At 41.9% G+C, this 18,960-nt stretch overlaps 1 protein-coding gene across 1 annotated transcript in view; it reads right to left on the reverse strand.

Moving 5' to 3' along the window:
* SLC4A8 (solute carrier family 4 member 8) overlaps positions 1-18,960 on the reverse strand; it is a 71,542-nt gene that overhangs the window by 14,376 nt on the left and 38,206 nt on the right. Inside the window, exons 12-21 of the mRNA XM_081127125.1 lie at positions 18,528-18,702; positions 17,790-17,923; positions 16,591-16,836; positions 15,236-15,341; positions 14,456-14,617; positions 12,205-12,318; positions 8,368-8,529; positions 7,321-7,572; positions 5,605-5,673; positions 4,272-4,445 (exon numbers count right to left, since the gene is read on the reverse strand). Of these exons, the coding sequence (XP_080983251.1) occupies positions 4,272-4,445; positions 5,605-5,673; positions 7,321-7,572; positions 8,368-8,529; positions 12,205-12,318; positions 14,456-14,617; positions 15,236-15,341; positions 16,591-16,836; positions 17,790-17,923; positions 18,528-18,702 (1,594 nt within the window). The remainder of the gene's footprint in view (positions 1-4,271; positions 4,446-5,604; positions 5,674-7,320; positions 7,573-8,367; positions 8,530-12,204; positions 12,319-14,455; positions 14,618-15,235; positions 15,342-16,590; positions 16,837-17,789; positions 17,924-18,527; positions 18,703-18,960) is intronic.

Below are 18,960 nucleotides of genomic sequence, written 5' to 3' on the forward strand. Positions count from 1 at the left end.
GAGACAGTGCACCTGGTGGTCAGACTTGACCATGCTGGATTACAACCCTACCACATCCACGAATGACACACTCAAGGGGTGAACTTGGTGAACACCAAAGCTCCACTGACGTAAATCCTGCTCCACAGGGGAGTCTCCAGCACAGCAGCTCTTTGGCTGTAGTTGCAGTTTTGTCCTCACAGCCGACTAGTCTGGGGTCAATTCCTCCCAGTGACGCCAACAACAACCAAGGCTCAACTACAACAGGACAGTGCACACAGTTCAGTCCACACAGGGGAGCATTTAGAAGGCCCAGCTCAGGTGACTGGGGAGGCTGAGCCACTGGGCCCTACAGGACACCTACTACACAAAGCCACTCTACCAATTCCAGGAGACATAGCAGCTCTACCTAATACAAAGAAACAAACACCAGGAAGCAGCCAAAATGTAGAGGCACAAAAACATGTCACAAAGGAAAGAACAGAAGAAATCTCTAGAAGAGGAACTAAATGAAATAGAGCCAAGCAAGCTACTAGATACAGAGTTCAGAATAATGGTTATAAGGATCCTCAAGGATCTTAGATCTTAATAAGACTATTAAAGAAACTAGTGAGATCATTAATGACATAATAAAGAACCAGTCAGAAATGAAGGCTACACTAACTGAAAGGCAGAATAATTTACAGGGAATCAACAGTAGAGCAGAGGATGCTGAGAGTCATATCAGCAATTTGGAATATGAGGAAATAAAAAACACCCAACCAGAAGAGCAAAAAGAAAAAAAGAATCCAGAAATATGAAGATAGTATAGGAGTCTCCGGGACAACTTCAAGTGGCCCAACATTCGCATTATGGGGATACAAAAGGAGAAGAAAGAAAGCAAGAAATCGAAAAACTATTTGAAAAATAGTGACAGAAAACTTCCCCTACCTGAGGAAAGAAAAAGACTTACAAGTCCAAGAAGCACAGAGAGTCCCAAACAAGAGGAACTCAAAGAGGCCCACAGCAAAACACATCATAATTAAAATGCCAAAGGTTAAAGACAAAGAGAGAATCTTAAAAGCAGCAAGAGAAAAGCAATTAGTTACCTACAAGGGAGCACCCATAGGACTGTCAGCTAATTTCTCAACAGAAACCTTGCAGGCCAGAAGGGAGTGGCAAGAAATATTCAAAGTGATGAAAAGCAAGAACCTACAACCAAGATTGCTCTACCCAGCAAAGCTGTCATTTAGAACTGAGGTCAGACACAGAGCTTCACAGATAAGAAAAAGCTAAAGGAGTTCATCACCACCATACCAGTACTACATGAAATGTTGAAGGGTCTCCTGTAAGAAGAAGCTAATGAACAAAAGAATCTGACAAACAAAACAGACCCAGAGACATTGAAGCATGCAACAGACTGTCATACCTCAGAGGGAAGAGGGAAGAGGGAAGAGGGAAGAAGAGGGAAGAGGGAAGAGGGAAGAGGGAAGAGGGAAGAGGGAAGAGGGAAGAGGGAAGAGGGAAGAGGGAAGAGGGAAGAGGGAAGAGGGAAGAGGGAAGAGGGAAGAGGGAAGAGGGAAGAGGGAAGAGGGAAGAGGGAAGAGGGAAGAGGGAAGAGGGAAGAGGGAAGAGGGAAGAGGGGAGGGAAGAGATTAACCAAGGAAGTTAATATGCATAACCCATGGACATAGACAATAATGGGGTGAAGGCCAGGGGAGGGGGTTGGAGTGAGATGGAGGGGTTCAATGGGGGAAAAAATGGGATACCTGTAATACTTTCAACAATAAAGATGAATTTTTAAAAAAAGAGAGAAAAAAGCCTCCATTTGCAGATGGCCCAAAGAGTTGACTTTCCCTGGCTTGGGGCCAGCAGGAAGGGCTACAGGGAAGCATGGGGGTGGAGAGCCTCTGCAGGAACAGGGCCATGATGGGCCAGTTACGAACAGCCCAAGCATGCCTCACCAAGGGGTGAGGGGACCTTGACAGCCTGGATTCCCTCTAATCCTTTGCCTTTACGTTTTCCCACAAAATCCTTGTTTTATGCCCTGCATCATGGATCTGTAGTGGTTTTTGTCTTTGCACTTTGGCCTGGTCTGATAGTCATTTTATAAGTGGAAAACTGAGGCCCAGAGAGAGAAAGTAACTTGCCTAAAATCTGACAACTAATTGCCTCAATAGAAACAGCTCAGGGTGTCTCATTTGCTGCTCCATTTTGCCCCATAAGGGCCATTTTAGCCAAAGGAAAACAAATAACCCAGAACGACCTGCCTGGATTGATTGGTGTTCACCAGCTACCTCTGGTGGCTAGAGAAAGAACGAGGCAAATTGGGCTTATGAAATTCAACCACATTTCTCTTCAGGAGAGGCTATATCTAGGAGGCTAGAGTAAAAAAAAAAAAAAAAACCCTCCAGTTTCCTCACCCGTAAATATTCTCTCATTTAGACAGAGTTCAAAAGTACCTAAACAGGTACCAAACATTATCCTCACTGCCTTTTCCCTCTAGAGGCCCACCTTTTGGGTAACTTTCAAACAGCCCACTGAATTCTCAGCTTCCTCATGACACAGAGCCAGAGAAAGGAAGGCATCAAGAGGAGGCGATGAAACAGTCAGGTGGCAAGAATTTCATCACCACCCTGGATTTAGAAAACAGCCTGTTACCTGTTGCACCACACACAGTTCAGTTTCTCTAGTCTTCTTTCCAAAGCCCTTGCTTCAGTTAGAAAAGAGGTAATACTGTCCCAGTCACTTAGTGCTAGAGCAACCTTTTCCTCTCTCCCAGAGGCTCAAAAGAGTGCATTTCTTCCACTTTAAGCACTTCTGATTGCAATAAATTCTAAATTGGAACTCTACTACTTTGAAGCAACATGCAAATCATTGCAAACATGAGGAATCCTTTCCATGTCAGATTCACAAAAGAAAGTAAGGGGGGGAGGGAGGAAGGAAGAAAGAACAGGCAGACTGGTGGCTTGGAAAGTAAATATGGCAAACTGTTACACACTTGTACCCACACCTCAAGGTCCCCAAAATAATGTTGCTCCTACAAAGACCAACCAAAAAACAAAACCTCACCAATAAGGGATTGATATCCAGATTTTATAAAGAACTCCTAAAATTCAACAACAAAAAAAAATAAACAGCCCTGGCCAGTGTGGTTCAGTGGCTCGAGGACTGAACTGCACACCAAATGGTCATGGGTTCGATTCCAAGTCAAGGGCACGTATCTGGGTTGCAGGTTCAACCCCTAGCCCTCGTCGGGGTGCATGCAGGGGGCAACCAATCAATGTGTCTCTCTCACATCAATGTTTCGCTTTTTCCCTCTCTCTTTCTCTACCTCCTCTCTCCCTCCCTTCTACTCTACTCCCTTTAAAAATCAATGGAAAAAATATCCTCGGGTAAGGATTAACAAAAAAACAAACAACCCAATTTTAAAAATGGGCAAAGAACTTGAATAGGCATTTCTCCAAAGAAGATATACTAATAACCAATAATCACATGAAAAGATGCTCAACATTATTAATCATTAGAGAAATGCAAATCAAAACCACAATGATACCACTTCATACCCATTAGGATGGCCATTATAAACACACACACGCACACACACAAAACAGACCAAAAAACAGAAATTAAGTGTTGGCAAAGATGTGGAGAAATTGAAATCCTGTGCACTGCTGGTAGAAATGTAAAATGGTGCAATCGCTATGAAAACCAGTGTGACAGGCCCTCAGGAAATTAAAAATGGAAGTACCAATATGACCCAGAAATCCCACTTCTTGGTATTTACCCAACAGAACTAAAAGCAGAGACACAAACAGGTATCTGTTTCCCGTTACCATTATTCACATGGTCAAAGCATTATCCACAAGAGCCAAAAAGTGGAAGTAATCCAAGTGTCTATCGACAAATGAATAAACAAAATGTGGTCTATATACATAACGGGATATTATTCATCATTTAAAAAGGAAAGAAGTTCCTACACATGTTACAACGTGGATGAACCTTGAAGACATGTTAAGTGAAAAAAGCAAATCACAAAAGGACAAATACTACAGGATTCCACCCACATGAGGTGCTAGAGTAGTTAAATTCAGAGACAGAAAGTAGGGTGGTGGTTACCAAGGGCTGGTGGGTGGAGGGAGTGGAGAATTATTGTTTAATGTGTATGGAGTTTCAGTTTTGCAAGGTTAAAAAAGTTCTGGAGGTGTATGGTGGCAATGTGAATGTACTTAAAAATGGTTAAGATGGTAAATTTTATGTCATGTGTATTTTATCACAATTTTTTAAATAAGTAATAACTTTTTAGAACTCACCATCATTGGAAAGACAATGGCAGCTGGAGATGCCTTGATGACCCAGAGCAGGACCAGGCAGGTCAGCTGGATGAGGGTAAAGAGGTGCACTTTGCGGAGTGGCACGTGCCGGAGGTAAATGAAATCTGGCTGGTGCTTTGCAGGCATCCCGAAGAGCTTCAGCCGATCAAAGAACTAAAAGAAAGGGACTAGAATTTATTTCCAGGAAGTTTCTCTGGGTCAGAAACTTGTTAGGCCCATTCATACCTCTTACATCACCTGCTTTGAAAGGTAGACAATACTATTTCCACTAGACAGAATGGAAACAGTCTCAGAACAGGTGGCTAAGGTTGGTAAGTGGCAGAGTCAAATTTAAAATTCATCTTAAATTCTGGGTTCAAATTTCTTTTTCCTATCCCACACTGTGGCTCCTAAGAGAGCTCTTTCTCAGGGAGTGTTGAAAATAAGGCAATTGCATCTTTCTCTCTATTATCAAAACCAAATCTCTTCTGGCTATTGGAGGAGTTTGGAGATTCTCATTATTTATAGTAAATACATAAAATGAAACCTGATAACATTATTATTTATAGTAAAGACATAAAATGAAACGTCATAACATTCTGGATATAGAAAATATGGCTATCCTTATATTATAAAATGAAAAACAGGCCCAGAGAGATTAAATAACCTCTCCAGAGTCACATTACAATTCAGTGTATAAGAATGACCACTGGACATTCCATAAAAACAAACAGGAACCAGCCACCAAGAGTAGAAGCAGATAAGTCATATCATCTGGGGTACCCAAGTAATCAGGGACAAGCTCCTGAGTTTCTCTGTTCAAAGGACTCAGAGGAATGAATAGATGGGAAATGGCAGAGTATGCCAGGAAGTACTATCTGCTTACCTGGAGAAGCTCCCACTGCTCCCCAATCTCTTCACCAGAGTACCCCAAGTTAAACCCCTGTCTCACACTTTAGCCTGGCACTAAAACTATCACTGTTCATGTTTGGAAGCCAGTTTGGTTCTTGACCAACCTTTCATATCTAAGTTCACCAGCCTTAATAGCTGACAAAGCACCTATTATTTAATGTGTGGCTAATAAGTGTCTGTTGAAAAAGATGACAAATGACTGGAATCATGACGTCAGGCCAGGCTACTGTGTAAGTCCTTATACCCTCATGCCAACATGGCTGTATTTTTCCCAGTGTCCAAAGAAATGTCTAAAATAGCTTAACCAGCAAGACTAGGAAAAGGTTTCTCAAGAACTAGTTTGTGCTGGAGCTGTCCCACCCTGGTCAGGACAAGTGAGCTCACAGTGAGAAGACATTGCACTGGCTGAGCCATATGATACCTGAATTCCCTGTAGAGAAGAGACTCCCATGTAGAGGAAGACTCCGTAGAGCACTGGCATAGGGATGAACTAAAGACAAAGGGCAGAAAGACCAGAGATTACACTTGGTATCAGCACACTCAAGACTATAACAACTTTTACATCTCCAAGAAGGAAGTAGTCACAAAATCACAACATAAACATTGCATTAGTTTCTGCTGCTTTTTCATGATGTAGAAGTAGAAGCAAAATAAGCTGACTACGATAAAAATCCCTTTGTTCTGAAATGAAATGATTACATGTAAGTGTAATCTCGTCCTGGTTAAATCATAGGCCTTGTGTCTTACCCACATCTGGCTCTTCCTCCTCTGTGGGGATGGGGTTACACACACACACACACACACACATACACACACACAAACACCTCTTTGTTTTTTTACTAGTGAGAGAGGAAAGGTGTATTTTTTTCATTTTTTAAATTTTATTTTTTGCCCGGCTGGGCGTGGCTCAGTGGTTGAGCGTCGACCTGGGATCCAGGCCATTGGGGTTCGATTCCTGGTCAGGGCACATGCCCAGGTTGCGGGCTCAGTCCCCAGTCGGGGGCGTGCAGGAGGCGGCCAATCAATCACTCTCTCATCATTGATGTTTCTATCTCTCTCTCTCCCTCTCCTTTCCTCTCTCCGAAATCAATATATATTTTAAAAAAAAAATATTTTTCAATAATAGTTGACATTCAATATTATTTTATATTAGTTTCAGGTGTACAGAATAGTGGATAGACAATTATATAATTTATGAAGTGATCCTCCTGGTAATTCTAGTACCCACCTGGCACCATATATAGTTATTATAATATTATTGACTATATTCCCTACGCTATACTTTACATCCCCATGACTATTTTGTAACTACCATTTAGAACTTCTTAATCCCTTCACCTTTTTCTCCCTGCCCCCCAACCTCTATCCCATCTGGCAACCTTCAGTTTGTTCTCTGTATCTATGAGTGTGTTTCTGTTTTGTTTGCTCATTTATTTTGTTCTTTAGATTCTATATATAAGTGAAATCATATCATATTAGTCTTTCTCTGTCTGGTTTATTTTGCTCAGCATAATACCCTCTAGGTTCATCCATGCTGTCACAAATGGTAAAACTTCATTCTTTTTTATGGCCAAGTAAGATTCCATTGTATATATATACCAAAGCTTTTTTATCCACTCATCTATTGATGGGTACTTGGGCTGCTTCTGTATCTTGGCTATTGTAAATACCATCTCCTTAGACAGGCCTTTTCTAACCACACTAACTAAAACAGTACCCCCTTAATTCTCTATGGCACCATAGGCCACTATATACTCCCTTTTATCATTTATATTCTCTAATTATTATGTTTCTTTTCTTTTTTTAAAAGATTTTTAAAATTGATTTTTAGAGAGAGAGGAAGGGAGAGGGAGAGAGAGAAACACTGATGTGAGAGCAAAACATCAGTCGGCTGCTGATCCCCTATTGGGGATCAAGCCTGAAACCTGGGCATGTGCCCTGACCAGGAATTGAACTGGCAACCTTCTGGTGCACAGGACGACACCTAACCAAGTAAGCCACACCAGCCAGGGTTTGTTTGTTTTCTTAATTAACTTTCTTAACTACATCTTATTTATCTTACCCCATTAGAATAAGCTCTTTCTTATTTTCAAATCAGGCACTCAATATATTACCTAACGAGTAAATGAATGATTACCTTTAATATAGCCGTCATGAAGACTGAGCAGCCCATCAGCACAAAAATCATAAGGCCTGTCACTCTCTGTTCTCGGATGCCCAAGAACTTGGGCTGTTCTCCAGGAGCAGAGCACTCGGATTCCAGTTTGAGGCTGTTCACATGTGTGATAGACAGGACAGTTGCAGCCACAAACCAGGGCAGGCCCATGATGGAGCAGACGCCCAGCATGATGGCTACCATTAGCAGGTCCAGGTGGTAACCACAGCCTTTCTGTGGGGAAACAGAGTCTCCATCACCATCAGTCTGGCATAGATCAGTGAGCTAAGAGTATTGCAGCCCCTCCTGGTTTGGAGGGAACAGAGAAGAAAAAGGGAAACTTTAGCCTGTCTAAAACATGCCAGTATCCATTCTTTATGCAAGTGCCCTCAGATTTCACTTTGATTCTCACACATTCAAAGATTCATCCTTTCTTGGCAGAGTAACCAGAGATCAAGACACATTTTGACTATTCTAGATGGTAGACACTATAGAGGTTGAAGATAAATACTCTTATTGGGTTCCTATAAACACCCCCTGGATCCTTGCCAAATTTGCATGTTGCCTACTATAAGTAAGGAAAGAACAAAGATGAACACATGAAGCCTCTCACTAATACATGCACTGGAACCAACCCTACATCTGTAGGATCCTTGGGCTTAAGGTTCAGTCTGGAAACCCCAGTAATGGACAACAGTGGGAGAATACCTGCCTCTAGGAAACAGTGGGCCAAGCCCTGACCTGAACCTCAGGAAGGTAGTCCTGACCCAGAGCATGTGGCTACATAAGGATCACTAGTCCTCTGCTTTCCCCATAGGTTTGAATGGAGAGTAATGGAGCCCAAGCTTCTTTTGCATCATACCATCATGCTCCACTCTAGGGATTAGAAACCCCTAGAAACCTCTCATGAGCTCCTTCCATGACTTTTTCATCCAGGTTCTACAGTTCCTGATTTAAATGGGTTTACCCTAATTTTTTTTTAATGTAACAGGATGCCATTAATCCTTCTAGGTCATAATATCTTGTTACCTTGAGTTTGTGTTCCTTCCTGTTAATGATAACAGCTGTGATCTGCTGGTCCATGAATATTAAGATAGTGCAGAGTAGAGCTGGGATAATTGCAGCTATCACAGTCCACCAGGGATTGGGGCCAATGGGACTAATAATCCACCCTCGATCATCCCTTGTTGGCTAAAGGAAAAAACAAGATCTTATTTTTGTATTTTAACTATAGTTATTAAAGCAAAACAGATTAAACTGAATCATAATATCCACAATTATGTTTATTCCTGAGTGAAAATGCTTTAAAAAAAAAAAGGCATGAAATACAGCAACTTTTTTTTTCTTTCAGTGCAAGCTCTATCTATTTGAAAGACAGATTTTTACACATTTCCCTTGTCCAGTTATCTTCACCTGCATGCATATATGCTTCCTTATCTTCAGTTACACTCAAGGCATGCTACATGATTCTATTTAAAGCCAGCCTATCCAGTTCTGCACCTGACTCCCTGTCCTCATACTTACTTAAGAACTTCTTTCATTTTGCTACACTCTTGGTTCTTTAATTTTTCCTTTAACCGAAGCACTCCACTCAAATATAATTATTTTATAATGTCTCATATTTAAAGAAAACTCCCATCTGCTCCTCATGCATACTCCAGACACTATCCCATCATTGTGTTCTATTCTATAATACTATAGTGTATAGCAACTCCTTTGGAAATCTATCACCTTGCTCAGAGTCAAGCTTCAATTATCAACTTCTTATGAAATATTCATTAGTTCTTCATTTCCTTCTTCTGCTCTCCAAACCCTTATGTATAGAGAAAGCAACTTTATCTCAACATTAGCCCAAACAAAATATAATTAACAAAATTTGTTGTCCAATGTAATTTAATAACTTCTAAAGATAAATATAAATAATTTTGACTCTCTTCCTCCTGAAGCCATATAGTGTATGTCTACAGGACAAATAAAGGCAAAGTAGAGCCAGCTGCACGGAATCTTATGGGCTTAGCTTGGATTGGTTTAGGGGCCTTCTCCCATCAGCACTGAAACAGGGGCCCAGGCACTGAAGACTTGGGAGAGGAACCTAAGACTGCTGAACCCGGGTACTTGTTTAATCCAGGACCCTTCCAATGCCCCTCTAAGACCACACTGTTCATAAATCTTATTTGAGTGTTCATGATATACCTAAATTCTCCTAGGTCCTCAACCTCTGTCTCCCCTGTCCAAAGCAGTCTGAGGAAGAAAAGTTCCACTTGTTTGGCAAGCAGCGAATGAGTATAAAGGCCCAGGATACAAGCTGGCCCAGAACTCAAACTCAACAAACAAAGCCATGGCTGTTATATCCAAAGTATTTGTTTCCATATTGGTCATGACTCTAGGATTCAAAGACTCTTCAATAATGTCACCAAGTCCCAAATAATGAATGGGTTAGGTTTTGAATGTTTACAGAATCTTTGTCTCCTTAGTAACAATGTTCTAAGTGGCAATTAAATTGTCAGACCAACACAAAAACTGATTAAACCCTGACTGACATTAAGCCATCAGTAATAATACTAGCCTTCAGATTGGGTCTTGGTCACTGGGGTCCATGTGGAGTAACAGGGAAGGAAAGAAGTAAGACAATTTCTTCTCTGCTTCCTGAAAGCAAGGCCTGCCAATGAACATTTTCTTTGACATTCTCCCATTTCCCTTTCTCATCCGTCCCATCTATCTCCCAGAGACCTTCTTCCCAGATGTCCCAGGAATTCAGTGCCTTCTGACTATCTTAAGCCTACCCATCAGGGACAGGTTAATGCCCCCAAATTACTTATTTTTACACAAAATCCATTCCTCCTGCAGGGTTGACCTGAACTAGGTATTAGAGGGAGAGCTGAATGCACTCATTCACACAAAGGTAAGAATGACATATTCTTGGAAGTATTACATTTTTAAAGAGAGTGTTGTTGTTTTTAATCCATGAATTTCTAACTGGTGGCATTTTCAGCAAATTTACCAAAATATAATACAAAAATTTTAGGCCTACTTTAGGAAAAGAGAGAAAGGGAAGACAAAGGCCATTTATAAGTCAAAGACTGCCTTTATTCCTGTCTTCCTTCTCCTTCCCAGCCTCTCTTATCCTCGCATTAAATGATTATTTTCCAGTGATTGAGTATAGCCAGCTTTTCTCTCCTCTCCACCATGTAGGGATCTATGGAGCTGAGCTCAGCCTTTCCATCTTCTCTGTTTACTCAGTGTCCCCAAACAGAACTGAAGTCCCACATATTGATCATTTATTTTACTTTTTATATAGGTTTCTGGAAAAATATTATGGATTATAGAGAGTTATATAAACAATGAAATAAGGTTAAAGACATGTCATGGTTACTCTGGCAGGAGCCCTACACTCTGGATGGGGACCCGTGGCCAGCTCACCTCTTCACCTGGCAAGATTCTTTAGGGTAGGGGCCAAGTCCTACATTTAGCTTTCTCACCCTTTCCAGTGTCCTCATACAACAAATGGGCACCATATTTGAGACTCCATAAACCTGGCTATCACTGTTTGCCCCTACCCTGGTGATTCCCTGAGACCCCACCCCACCAAACTTATGGGCCCACCCAAGCTGCTTCCGGTGCCTTTTCTATATGAACAGTCTGTCTTGGCTTATGCTTCAGGCTTTCCCAAAATCTCTCAAACAGCCTCTGGCTCAGCATGCCCATACTTCTTGCTAAGTGGCCCCAGGCCCAGCACTAGCAGCAGCCAGCCATGGTTCACAGCTTGGTCTCTCCTGGGCACCTCCAAGCCCAGCATAAGTAGCAGAGAAGATAAGAATAATCCAACCTAGCTGGCGTGGCTCAGTTGGTTGAGCATCATCCTATGATCTAGGAGATCTCGGTACAATTCCCGGTCAAGGGCACATGCCCAGGTTTCGGGCTCGACCCCCAGCAGGGGGAGTGCAGGAGGCAGCTGATCAATGATTTTCTCTCATCATTGATGTTTCTCTCTCTCTCTCTCCCTTTCTCTTTCTGAAACCAATTTAAAAAAAAATTTTTTTTTTAAAAAGGAAACACACTCATAGATACAGAGAACATTTTGACAGCTACCAGATGGGAGAGGCGTTGGGAGGATGGGTGAAAAAGGTGAAGGGATTAAGAAGTAGAAATTGGTTGTTACAGAATAGTCATGGGGATGTAAAGTACAGCATAGAGAATATAGTTAATAATATTCTAATAACTATGTATGGTGTCAGATGGGTATGAGATTTATCAGGATGATCACTTAGTAAATTATATAATGTCTAATTACTGGGATATATACCTGAAACTAATATTGTATGTCAACAGTAATTGAAAAATAAAAAATGAACAAAATAAACTGACGAACAAAATAGATCCAGAGACATGGAAGCATGGAACAGACTGACAAATCTCAGAGGGCTGGGGGGGAGGGGGGAGGAGATAAACCAAAGAACTTATATGCACATATGGATAACCCATGGACATAGACAATAGTGCTCTAGGCCTGGGGGGGGGGGGGGGGAAGGTGGTCAATGAGGGGGATGTCTGTAATACTTTCAATATAGATAATATAGATAAATTTAAAAATTAAGTAATTTTTAAAAATAAAACAGTTAAGTGGCATTAATGATAGTAAACAATACTTTTTGTTCATTAAGTGAACTGGGGCTTGTCCCTTTCTGACCTAAACTTAGCCAGCCTAGAAAGCCCACTTTTGGGAATAGTAAGGCACAAAGGGCAAGGCTCACAGGCAGAGGGCTGCAAAACTCGTGGCATAGGGTCGGAAAGAGGCCTTTGAACTTAACTCTGAACCCGGATCTGTGAAACTACATGAGGGTACCAAGTACCCCAAAATCTGTTTACCTTGAACACACTGGGAACTTGAAGTTTTGGTGATGGAACTCCAATCAAAAAATCAATAACCACCATTGTGAAGATTGTGAGGAAAACAGCAAAGTCACTCACCATGGAGCGTACCTGGCATGCAAAGGAATTAGAAAAGTGTTTTAGTAGGTTGAATACAGTAGAAGAGAATTTAATATTGTAAAAGGTTTAAAAATCCTCCGAGAATGCTTTAATTTTATACTTGAATTAATACAAGCATATTTAAACAACAGGAGTATGTTAATATGCCCAAGTTAATGCCTCCACCAAAACCCTGAAATGGTTGTTCAGTTCAATGAGTTAAAAACCCAAAAGGCCTTCTTGGCCTATGAGGCCCACACACACTCACATCATTACGTCTCTGACCCTAGCTCCTATGCTCTCCCACTTGTTCACTCTGCACACAGGCCTCACTGTTTTTTCTTAAACATGCCAGACTCACTCCCACCTGAGTCGTTGAACTTGTTCATACCTCTACCTCAAATGTTTTTTCTCCAGTAATTTCTTGGGTCACTCCTTTACCTTCTTTATGTTCACTCAAATAACACCTTCTCCATGAGATCTTCTCTGAAGACCCTACTTAAAATCGGTTGCCACCCGCTACCCCAGCACTTTCTATACTCCTTTCCTGCTTTATTTTTCTCCATAGCACTTATCACCATTTTGTTCTAAGAGGACTAGCCCACTTTATAATTTAGTGTAGCTAAATACAATACCTCTGAAATGCTCAGTGCCTGTCTTAAGCTGAACTTGCAACAGAGATAGAGCAAAATATATCTCAAACACGTTTAACATCACTAATACCTGAACCTGACTTTGCTTTCCTTTGAAATCTGAGCTTTCCAGCTCCCCCTCCCTGATTTTGTTAGTTCTCCTCTGAATGCTACATAAATTCTCTGAACATGTAGCTGTCCCTGCCATGAAGCCCGTCTTGACATTCCTGGGGCCCAGTGGCTCTTCTCTCCTCTGAACTCCTATGGCACTTTACACCCCAGGCTGGTACCCAACTCTTCACTACTGTCTCATAAGGACCTGGTTGTTGCATGTTTCCACTTCTTATCCAGTGGCAGAGACCAGGTTTTTTTGTTTTGTTTTTTAATCCTCACTCAAGGATATTTTTTCTATTGCTTTTCAGAGAGAGTGGGAGGGGGAGAGAGGGAGAGAGAAAAACATCGATGTGAGAGAGACACATTAATTGGTCACTTCCTGCTCGCATGCCAATCAGGGCCAGGGATTGAGCCTACAACAGCGGTGCATGCCCTTGGCCAGAATCGAATCCATGGGCCAATACTCTAACCACTGAGCCAAACTGGCCAGGGTACAGAGACCTGGTTTTAAACTTCTTTTGCATCCCCCATAGCACTTAGTAGTAGTACACAACTGAGCAAGTAGTACACAACTGCCACTTGCTCACTATTTGTCCAGACTGGAAACGACCCAGAGCGTATCCAGTATGTGCCTCCTTAACTACTGTGTAGGCCCACTGAAGTCTAAGTATGTGTTTTAGTCACATATGTGTGTACAGTAAATATTCAATCAACTGAGCCCATTCCCCATTCATACATCCTGCTCTGCAAATGTGCCTGACTGAAACCTTACTTACAGAAAAACCACCAATTCCGCCTGATTCAAGCACCTTTTCAAAGCAATGGCCCCTTCAGTTACTCTACATTTGGCCTATAATTCTGTCCTACCATAACTGGTCATGACAAACAGTGCCATCTGCATCAGAGAAACGTTGCTGAGGCTTCAAACGGTCATGCAAACTAAGTCAGGAGCGTTCTCACTGCTGCAGTCAATGTGACCAGTGATTTCATAAGCTAACACAAGAGCCATCCCTGGGAGGAGACTTTGGGATCCCCTACATATCCAAAGCAGTCATCCCAATTAACTATATTAAGGAGCCAGCTGTAACTGCTGCATTCTGGAAATAAAACTTAATAGCATTCTAGATATGAGACTTAATAGCTTTTAGAGAATACTACTCCACCTTAAACTTACCTGGGACTTTTAAATAAAAAAGCTTTTATGTATTAACTCCTCATTCCACATCAGCCCCTATCTATGAAAGGGGCTGCTGGACACTAGAAGAAGAGATGCTACAGTGGGGCTCATCAGACATTTAGAGCTCTCCACTGCCACCCAACTTAGCAAGCAGCCTGGAGGCTGAGAAGAGGCTCTGTTATATTAGAATTCTAACACAAAAGAAATGTATGAACATGCTACCTACTCTGGTTGGGAAATAGCGGCTTGTCTTAAATGTCTTTAAAGTGCTTGAGAGGATGAAGGTGGTGAAGAAGAGAATGCAGGACCAAAAGAGCACATCGGGAGTATAGGGTCCATGATGGCCACACGCAGATCCTGTGAACTCTCCATGCATCTCCTGGCATTCCTGGAGAAATAAACATTCTGGGTAATGAAAAGCAGGCAGGACGGAATATCTCGCAGCTGCCTTCTGAGCCCACTACTCATGGTTACTGGGGAGCACAAGCTGCCAGCACCACTAACCTCCATGCAGTTGTGGGGCTCTCACTTGCACAGGCCCCTTCCAGGCAGAGTGACTACTTTATGGTCTAAGCAAAGACATTTTTGAAAATGAAACCAGAAATCAGAACTGTCTCAAGCCAACATGAGGTTCTAAGAGGGCTCTAGCAATTTGTATTATTTTTATTACAGAGGACTTCCGGATTTGAATGTTCTTCAAGCTCGATAAAACCTGAATCTGCTCCCCAACCCTGCCTGGATTCATCCCCACATATCCTTAGTGCAGGGTCACTGGGTAGGGGGGATCTATTGCATGTGGGAAAGAAAAGAGAGAGAATATTATTTTCCCTTTATGTACAAGAGAATTTTGAAGGGGGGGAAGTCAGTTTAAGAATAGTTTAAAAGAATAAAAATGCTTTATTTTTGTAAATGCCAGAGCTTGCTAAAGGGCTTCCCACTTCTACCTAGAAGACCCCTTGTACCTGGTAGTCACAATGCTAGGCCAAATGGCAGCTCCCAGACTTACAGTAACAGTCAGGTTAGCCCAGTGGACTTCTGTTGTCACGATGTTATGGTCTTTCCAATACTGTAGTGTGTGATTGTTTGGATTCTCTGGGACAGTACACCTGCAGCTAGAGGGGAAGAAAAGATTCCTGAGGAAAGCAGTCAACTATTCAATGAATATTTTTAGCCATGACTGGGCTAAAGGCCCTAGCATCAGAGCCTTCCTTGCTTCTTTGCCCACTTCAGATCCCTGAGGTTGGTCCTATTGGTTGAGGCCCATCTGTAGGCCCAACCACATCCCAATTTTTCAGTCAATCACTAATAAAGATGGACTCAAATCAGTGTGTGGGTCTTGGATTCGACTGTACTGACAACCAAGCTTAGCATCTGATGCACCCAAAATGAGCCCTGGTGGTTTCTTACTTAGTTTCTATCTCTTAGGGCTCTTCCTGTGGAATTCCGTCTGCATAGCAAGGAGGACATGATAACCCACTCAGCTCTCAACAGCTTCCTCTAAACCTGGATGTCTTGCTCCCTATACCCCTATCACATTCTTGCTCTAAAATTCAGAGTCTCCTGGAATTGTGATGTAAGTTCTTCCTGACACTGAGTCATCCCTGGTAAGCCACTACCTTAGCCATTCCCTGGCTTCCCAGGCTGCTTCTATCTAAATCGGACCAGACCAGACTTGTCCCACTGGCTACCATGCTGCCTCCCAGTCCCAGCATGCTTCATGCCTGAAATGGCCCCATGTAGATTCAAATGATATAGCCATTCCCACCAACTTTATTTCACCTGAGAATTTAATGAGCATGCCTTCTAATAGCATGAACAGATTAAAATTCAAAAAGATCTCAACAGTTTATAAAATAAGAGGAAATCAACAAGATGAAAAGTAATAGGGAAAGCTATAAAGTCCTACATTTACGTATAAAAAAATCAATTTCAAACTTGGAAGCAACATAGTGTCCTTAGTTGAAATCTAGATAAGTAAATAGATTTCTAGATATCTTGATAACACGGTCCCAGGGTCTCACAGTCCTTACAAAAGTTCTTCCCAAGAACTAATCTGAATTCTCCCACTACATTTGCAGCCTATTTTTATCTCAATGCCTGGAACCAAAAGACATGCTTGGGAGCATTTCTCAAGTCCCATCTGAGTTTCACTCTTAGTCTGTCCTCTCCATCATCAATTTTGACTGTTCTCCTCTGGCAGCCCCCAAAGTCTCCACATCCATACCTGAGCTCTGTTTCACAAAGGGCCAAGACAGTTCCATAACAGAAGCTGTAAGCACTGCCTGACATACTACATTAGTCATTAAACTCAGATCCTTTGCTCAATTTTTTTTAAAAAAGACCAGCAGAAAGCATACTTACTAATACAAGCTAAGATGGTCCAGTTGACTATGCATGTGGATGGGGTAGGTCTCTGCCAGGTGAATCAGCTTTTCGATTGCTTCATAGATGAAAATAATGCAAATCAGGGAGGCAAATGCTTCTTCAGTGAAGCGAGTAATGTAGCAGACAAGGGAACTGGCATCGGTTGCCACAAGGACAATACATAGGAAGGCGGTCCACAGTCCAATACAAGCACGCAAGGAAAGGTATGAAAGAGCGTAGTCTCTGAAACAAGACCAACATTCATCAAAAAGCATGGCTGAATGGCATTAAAAGACAAAGGGTCAGAAACATTGTTAATTCATTTCATATTATCTATACCAGTATTGCAGCCCAATTTCCCCTTATTCTGACTGCACTGCATTTTTAAATGCTGCCCTGGAACAGTTGTGACAAAGATCTGCTTCATGGATGGTACCTGCTATAGCAAGGACATGAAAAGTGGAGAATTGCACCCCCCATTTCTGCTGTTAATGTCCAACGTAACAAGATCTTATTCTTGCAGTTAAGAAAAAAAAGAGCTGGCTAGCCCTTGTTCCATGTGCTCCTATTTCTACTACAAAATTTTTTTAAAAAATAGTCTATTAAAAAATCAGTTCTAGGAAAAGTAGGGAAATGAGGGCACTGCTGAGCACCCACCACTGGCAACCAGAAAACAAGTTTAAAACAGACTTGAAGTGGAAACAGGGGAGTTTAAATTAGCGAGGGAAAGTTTTTTTAAAGATAAAGATTTCAATAATGGCTGAGGGACAGTAATAAAGCTCTTTAAGACTTGGAGATCTGTGCCCTGGCCAGTGTGGCTCAGTTGGTTGGAGCATCGTCCCATACGCCAAAGGTTGCCATATGTATTCCTGGTCAGGGCACATACCTAGGTAGCCAGTGGGAGGGGCGTATGAGAAGCACCAATCGATGTTTCTCTCTCCCTTTCCCTTCCCCTCTCTCTAAAATCAGTAAATACATATCCTCCAATGAGGATTGAAGGAAAAAAAAAACTAGATCTGCTGTTTTAGGTATGGTACCACCTGGAGGCAGGACAACAGACCAAATGATGTTCTTTCTTCAGGTTTTTACCATCCAGAATGATATTTACCTACTTATACTCATCTGGGACCCTGACATTAAACCCTAACAGCACAATAACACATCCAGTTCGAGTTTTCAAAAACCAAGTGTCTTACTTGCAGAATTTGAACAAAATCTTTTCAAACACAAGCACGGGCCCAGTGCTTCCCAGGATGGTGAGAGCCTGTCCCGCAAATAAGGAATAGGCAATCCCAGTCATGGAGGCTCCAAACAAAGATTCAATTGCACTCTGAGAGGAAAAAAAAGATCATTATTGAGTCCACAGCCCATCTGCAATGAGTGATGTGGGCTTATGTACGTCTCTGACTTAGCTCTCATGTGTGCCCTGACGAATCATTTGCTTGTATTTCATCTTAGCAAGAGTGGTATGTACACACTGTCTAATACTCCTGTAAATGGTATCACTTTGATAATTCAGAAGCTCAAATCCATCCACATATGATTCCTTAACTAAGTCCTGTTCTGCAGTGACTCACTTCAGTATTTAATAGATATAGAAAGCACATTGATACCATTCACACTACAAGCTGTCATACAAAGTCACCTAAACCTTGTTTTCAAATGACATTAATATATCATTTTCTATCCCTGGAGCAACAGGCAATTCAACTGGGCAATCAGCTACTGAAATTGATATTCAAGCAGAAGTGAGTCTGTTCTAAAGGAAAAACTGTGTTGCTGTGTAGTATGAAGTCAGAATACATAGTAATTCAATAGAAAGACTCCAGTCTCCTTAGTCCTAGCCCAGGCAATTTCTCCCTCAGTGGACTTGGCAGCCACCACAATATTTTAAGTTTTCTTTGGGACCATTAAGAGTGGTTAAAAGTTCTTACTATGCGTCCCTCAGTGGCTTCTCCAAGTAAACCCCCAAAGGTGATGACAGGTGACATGCAGGCACAGTACAGGAACAGAAAGGAGGCCAAACACTGTAAGCTGAGCGCATCCCGGTAGTCACTCCAGTACCAGGGGGTCTTCCGCTTAATGTCCAGCACCAAGCCCCCAAAGAGCCTGTGGAAACACAGAAGACAGGCCTCTAGCACAGTCCCTCTTCTACAGAACCATCATTTAAAGGCACTTCAAATGTCCTCTGTACTGAGGTAATACTTTGGTTTTAATTTGACCCCAAGTACAAGAGATCTGTCTGGGTCAGAACAGATTCTATTTGCAACCAAGGGCATGAATTTAAATGATGATTCCAAGCATAAAAAGAATTAATTTAGGTGTGCATATTACCCACTCAATAGAAAGTGCCAAAAAATTAACATG

The sequence above is a fragment of the Miniopterus schreibersii genome (assembly GCF_964146895.1).
Source record: "Miniopterus schreibersii genome assembly, chromosome: 2".
In the NCBI taxonomy this organism is placed as follows: Eukaryota; Metazoa; Chordata; class Mammalia; order Chiroptera; family Miniopteridae; genus Miniopterus; species Miniopterus schreibersii.